The sequence below is a fragment of the Penaeus japonicus genome, unplaced genomic scaffold, assembly GCF_977035675.1.
Source record: "Penaeus japonicus unplaced genomic scaffold, GWHDUDI00000001_assembly GWHDUDI00000040, whole genome shotgun sequence".
NCBI classification, from domain to species: Eukaryota; Metazoa; Arthropoda; class Malacostraca; order Decapoda; family Penaeidae; genus Penaeus; species Penaeus japonicus.
In genome coordinates, this window is record NW_028234442.1 from 17,456,024 (window position 1) to 17,462,947 (window position 6,924).

The 6,924-nt window shown below is 33.8% G+C and overlaps 1 protein-coding gene across 3 annotated transcripts in view; it reads right to left on the bottom strand.

Moving 5' to 3' along the window:
* Positions 1-539: 539 nt before the first annotated feature.
* Positions 540-6,924, bottom strand: part of LOC122265015 (metal cation symporter ZIP14) — a 21,596-nt gene continuing 15,211 nt past the window's right edge. For all 3 annotated transcript variants that reach the window (XM_086534214.1, XM_043034158.2, XM_043034157.2), the window contains 5 exons: positions 4,698-4,832; positions 4,291-4,542; positions 3,713-3,923; positions 3,146-3,333; positions 540-2,623 (listed from right to left, as the gene is read on the bottom strand). In XM_086534214.1, the coding sequence (XP_086390340.1) occupies positions 2,471-2,623; positions 3,146-3,333; positions 3,713-3,923; positions 4,291-4,542; positions 4,698-4,832 (939 nt within the window). In that variant the 3' untranslated portion in view covers positions 540-2,470. The remainder of the gene's footprint in view (positions 2,624-3,145; positions 3,334-3,712; positions 3,924-4,290; positions 4,543-4,697; positions 4,833-6,924) is intronic.

The window sequence follows — 6,924 nt, forward strand, 5'->3', positions numbered from 1 at the left end:
CAGTAATTTATTTGAAAGATCCATTACTACTTCCTTCTCAGCTCATGAATCAACTCATTAATAAGGAACGCTGATTTATATTTTTTGAAATAAGAATTTTTATGCACCACTTCTTCCGCTGACGGAATGATTAGCATTACCTTCAACATGTGAAATTTGATAAACAAAGTGTTTCATATTCTTACTTTAGGGTTGCAATTTATGGTTTTCAACTGCTCCTAATTTCAAGTAATTCAATATAATTATTCAAAGAATATAGAAGAATAGTTGTTGAAGCCATTTGTTAAAATGGTTACAGCCAACATGAATTTTTAAAATCTTTTGAAAAAATTGTCCACAATAATTAGAATATAGTTTACACAGCTAGAAGTATTTGAAAAGTATACACATATGCGTACGTTCATATATATGTACATATACAGTACAGTACATGTACATTATTTTTGTATATATATACATATCATATATATATATACACACACACATACATTATTTTTAAGCCTTCTTGCCTTGCAATATTGAAAATTAAAACAAAAAAGAGGAATTTATTACATTTTAATTTTCTGAATAAAAAAGAAAAAATATATTTGGTGATCTCTTTGGGTGCTGAAGTTAATATTGACCCAACCAATACCGAAGTGAGTCAGCTGGTAACTTGGCATTTGCTTTATCCAATGATGATAATTTCAAAGATGAAAATAGTATAAAAAACAGATGAAAAAAGTGAGGATATAGAAGAACCAGGTTATTTCCCTTTAAGAATTACATACTTAAACTCCTTTGGTATCTAGTGTGATGTCACACATTTTCTGAAGACAAAACCTCTCTGAGATCTTAAATGCCATTGAAAGTGATTGAATGTGTGAAATATTACGATGATACAATGTTTAATGATGTATTGTGTATGTATGAAACTTTTTGTGGTGTGTGTATATGAAGTGTGTCATGAGTGTCTCTAAATATACATTAATTAATTTCAAATGATCCTTTATAACAGCTGTCTATATTCCTTTCCTTGCTCCCAATTTCTTTGTGATTTACTGACAATGCTTTGACATGATTCTAGCAGAAGAAAATTCATCAAGAGAACGTCCACTCTAACATCAGAAAGTTTGAACCACCTGACAACAAGTTTTTGTAACTGCCTCTGGAGATACAGTTTCCCTGCACAATTCAAGTTTTTTTGTTTTGTTTTTTTTAGTAGCTAAGTACATGTCCACCTCTAGCTAAGTCAATTATCAAATAATCAATAAAAATGAACAAGAGCCTCTTACATCAACATAAATTCATAACCAAACAACACATGTTCTGAAAAACACTCTTACCTACCACTTTCAGCATAGAAAATAAAAGATGTAGCCTATTTCTCCGTAAATTCTGGTGAAATGAGAAGCGGGAGGCTCTACATAAAGTTGACACACACATTTGAAAAAACACTTGTTTGTACTTCATTCAGAAGACATTTCCCTTGGTGATCCTGATCCCTGCTTCAATAGAGAGCAAAAACATAAACAAGGTCCAACACCACCTCATTCTTACCACATATTTTATAAGTATTTAACCTACTTATCTATACTTTTTAAAATCTTTGTGATGGGAACTGAGGACCCTTGACCTCACAGTTACTGGAGACAATACTGACAGCTGAACTCATATATAAATGCAACGAGGTCTAAGACGAACACAGATCTCTCCCATTCAAGTTCCTAACAAGATGAAAACATTAGAAGTGACTAGCAGTGTTGTAGTTAATGAAATGAATATTATTTCAATAGTAAAGTATTGCACGCCTTTCATACACTTACAAACTGCAGAATAGTGATACACTTTTTTGAGAGATCACCCCACAGTTCAGACACTGTATATCCTAATAATAAATACGGAACAGGATTATTACATTTCAAATTCTATTCGAGTATATTCAAACATAAAAACGCGTATATAAACAACAATTATCTACAAAACCTAATCTACCCTCAATGGTGAAAGAGCTTGTAGATCAATATATTTCTTTAAATACCTTTTCTACATGAGGAGTTCCAATGTACAAATTATATACCAGCAGTAAAATCTACATCAATACCTAAAGTATTTATACCTATATATACATATAACAGTAGATCATAAAACAGTGAATAAGGCCTAACATGTATCACTGTACTCTTATTTAATATCTTAGGACACTGAAAATTCTTCTCATCAGTGATTTATAACTCAATAAATATTAAGTTTATATTCCTTACAAATTTTGCAATATTCCAATGCCATTCCCACCCCCCCTCCCCATCCAATCAGACAATATATTAAAAATCTACATGCATATCTTGAACTCAACACTTTATGGCACATCTCACACTTGACACATCCTGGCACAATCACACAATCATTCAAGCATATCCAATGTATATAACCTTCAACTTGACAAACACACAAATTCGAAATGCACAGACTTCCAATCAAGAGGTTTTCCTTAAGTTATTATCAAAGAATCTTGAAAATATGCCAACAAGAAGAGTGATGCAATGCCAAGGAAGATTCCCACATTCTGGAGGAAGAGGATGCAGACTGCAGACTTCCAGCTGCCTTCTGCTGCCTTTCCTGCAACTTCATTCATCTCAGGCACCTGCGGAGAAATATAGACAGTGAACTTACTTAGTTTTCAGTAAATATTCAAAATTAATTTGAAACCAGTGTATATTGTCAGTTGAGCGATTAAATATCTTCTTTACCAAGATTGTATTAACCCACACAGGACGGGTGGTACAGCATGTGTACCGCGCATTCAAAAGCCCAGTTGCCGGGCGGCACAGTATTGTGCCAGCTATTCAATTGATTTAGGCTTTACTCACAATTCGAAAATATACATTAACCCCGGCATCTTAGACTAGAAATCCAGAAATCGGGAATAAATGTTAATGTGTCGCTTTATATAATTTTATGACAAAATTTGTGAGTTTAACATGGCATATTTGAGCAGTTTCACTTATAGTATATAAAAGGCTTTACTCACAAGAGGGAAAAGTATACATTAACAAATATTAGACAGGAAGTTCCATAAAAAATATACAATGAATAAAATGTTACTCTGAATGCTTACATATAGAATTCAATGAAGAACCACCAATGGCTCAACTCAAAAACTCACCATATCTACAAGGGCAATGTACAAAAACATGCCCGCAGCCAAGGCAAATATAGCTGTTGAATTCTGGGTGAACTCCCCAAGCACTATTCCAAGAACAAGACCTAAATAACAGGTCGTTGCTGAGAGGAAGTTGTATGCTACTGCTTGCTTCATGGTCATCCCTGCATTCAGGAGGACTGCAAAGTCACCTGTCGAGAGGTTATTTTCCATTTAGATGAGACATACAAAGGTATAAAATACAATGAACATCCTCATATACAGGATTATAGGAATTATGGAATGAATCTCTACACACACACACATACACAGCTGAATACTAATATACAAGCACAAACAATTACACACACACATTTCATACTCGAATGACTTACAGTACTGTACAGGTCAAGTTAAAATGGAGTATATCAAATCATCTAAACTGTCATGAGAACTTTCAATAACAATAACTGAACTTACTTAAGAATGGATACCAAAAAATATGATCAAGTAAGTCAGAAAATATGATCATCAAAATATCTGAACTTCAAGAAAAAAAATTACACAATAAGGAAAATTAAAAAAACACACCTAACTCATGTGGTAATTCTTCACACATCACAGCAAGGCTTATTGATATGCCAGTCAATATGGACTCTGAGAAGGCAGCTCCAATGGACACTCCGTCGATGAAGTTGTGGAACCCGTCCCCAAATATGATCATCCAAGCCACGGTCTTGATAACTGAATCCTTCCCTTGTCGGAACTCTATATTGTGGTTGTGGCCTTGTGCATGGGGACGCTGCGGAAGAAAAGAGAACTTGTGAGGGATAGAAAGTGGAGGAAATGTCATCGTTTTTTGTAAAAGCCTTTTAAATTGAATGATTTGCAATAAGTACATAATATGTTTAAAATAAATGTGTTTAATGAACGTAACCAGAAGTGATAGAAAAGTCACTATATCAATAGTCTAATGACACTAAAATATACTGGAAAAAGGGTAGTTTCATATATCACTCAACATCAACACTACAGTAATAATATTTAAAGTAATAATTTTTTTCCCTTCAACTATTACTTCTACAAACTTCCATTCTCACTAATATGAACAAGTGTGAAAGAAATATATAAACAATAAATAAATAAATACATAAAGACACATTACCAACCTCATTATGGCCAAAGGAAGCCTTTATAGCTTGCTCCTGAGATGCATAAATGAGTTCAACGTCCCTCGAGCTACAAACTTTGGACGAAGGTATAGCGTCAGCACTCTCAAAGCTCTCGGATTTCACGGGGCCGGAGGGCTTGTGGTTCTTCACGTCTCCGTTCTTCATATTGTTGCACTGGAGTTCACACCCTCCATTTTCACAGAGAATGACCTGGTCTGAGGCTGAGATTGGGAACTTGCTTTGCTCCTGCTGTGAATGTATGATGACATGGGCTATTAGCATATATAGATTCGTGGAGTAGCGTACTTTCACACATAAATACAAAACAAAGAACTTTATACATATATAAAAATGACCCTGAACTCCACTACTCCATTCACAACATCAGATCCTTTCGCCAATACCTTTGAAGCTTGGTGCGTGACAGTTATCTTTATGATGCGCTCGACCATGAAGAATCCCCATATGCCTAACAAGACAAAGAGCGATATGAAGAGGTAGCTGTGGTGTCCATCATCCATGGCATTGATCTCGAAGGCCTGGAAGTAAGGAATATTAAATATCACGCTTACTGAATACCAAAACACTTTTTTCTTAATGCTTACTATCAAAACAAGATATTTAGATAAATGACAAGATAAAAGGGAGGCAGTAGCTCTCTCACATGAACATTTACACAAATCACCTTTTTGGTAATTTTTCTTCCTAAAGACAAGCAAATAATTTTGAATGCATCATACTACATAAACAAAATGTCAATTTCCAAATATTTGGAATATCTTTTCCAACATTACAACTGCAATAATTAAGGTTGAGCTATCAGTAATTTTTTTTTTTTAGATATCAGGTACATGATATATCCATTATACTCATAATGTCTAGCTAGAACAAAAACCCATGTGTTGGCAAAAATAAAGTTTATCATGTAGCAACTTTGCCCCTTTACCTCCAGGCATATTATGTGGAAACCAGTAATACAGAGTATACCCTATTATTGAAACTAACTCAAATTAAATATGCTGCTTCATACATATCTTACACAAGAAACAAATCTCTTTCATCCACAACTTTGAAAGACCCTCCACTGGAAACCTAGGATAAGGGTAAATCACCATCTAAAAACATGCCAAAGGAGGACACCAGCTTCATGTTGAGTATACATCAATGACTGTTAATTGTAAAGCAAACAAAGATGACAGAAATGTGGAAGTACATTGGAAAAGCAATTTAACACCAAGAACAGGAGAAGTAAGACAAAGAAGAGGAGGAAGAGAAGGATTAGAAGGATGAGAATGGGTATGAAGAAGAGGATTGAGATGAGGAGGAGGATGAGAAAGATTAAAAGGAAAAGGAGAACTAGATGAGGAGGATGGGGGAGGAGGAGGAGAAGACGAGGAGGAGAAATATAAGGAAGAATATATATATGAATCAAAGGACAAAGATAAATACGAAAAAGCTGAAGAAAAAGAAGATGAGGATAAGGAAAGAAGACAAATTACATGCCAGTACTTATATGTATTCCTATAAGATTGTACATCTATATGATTTATTTAACAAAGTTCTTAATTATCTTTCATACTTCTACTATATATATATATCTGAAAAAAGCATTAGAGAAGCTCATAAAAAAAAATATATATATATATGTCTATCTAGAAACATTTATGACAACAGGGATTCTGGGGTTATTGTATCTATACATATATATAGATATATATATATGTATATCTATCTATACACATAAATAACAACAATTATTCTTGGGTTATTCTGATATAGTTTGTCTAAAATAATCTAAGAGAAAAGACAGCCTAATTCAAATAGGGTTTCAAAACACAGACTGAATTCCAACAATAAGACATTTAACCCATTCACGCTGGCTGACGTACAATCTCACGGTCAGAAAATACTCCTGGACCTGAATGACGTCCTAAGACGTTGTACATTTTCTTGCCTAGTCCCGGGTGGGGCAGTTGTTACATGCCGAAACGTCAGCAATAGAACACTAGATTGTTCTTAGATATAATTATTTTCCATAATTTCTTAGACTCTGTCACTTTAGTTTAGGTGTTTGAATGTCATGAAATGTGATATAACATTTAAAAAAAAAAAATGTCACAGAAAACTACATGATATTGATGACATGGTAATTTCTACTTCTGATCGGTTGAATAAAAAGATCTGATTTGAAAAATTATTGTTAAATCAAATGTGATAGGCCAAGATATAAAATATAACAATTATTGATGTAATATTATTTCTAATTTGTTGATTACCTGTGATATCACTTCACATTATGTCACGAGCTGCATGTACACACTCATATGTACAAGTATGATTATTTATATTGTTCTTTTTGTCAAAGAAAAAAGTGATAAGTATAAAACATCTTTTTTGACACCCCACTAAAAGAATGCTTCCACTTTCCATTATTATTATCACACAGAAGTGAAGAATATGGGTAAAGTTCAATAAAATAACACCAGAAAAACATTGCTGTAACAGGTTTCTAAATCAAAATAACTCCTTTGAACATGGCAATATTTTTACAAGCCTTTACTATGTAGACGCAATCATGCAAACCATAAGGATATCACGCGCTTGTTATCTTCCTGGCGTAAGCGGGAGTAG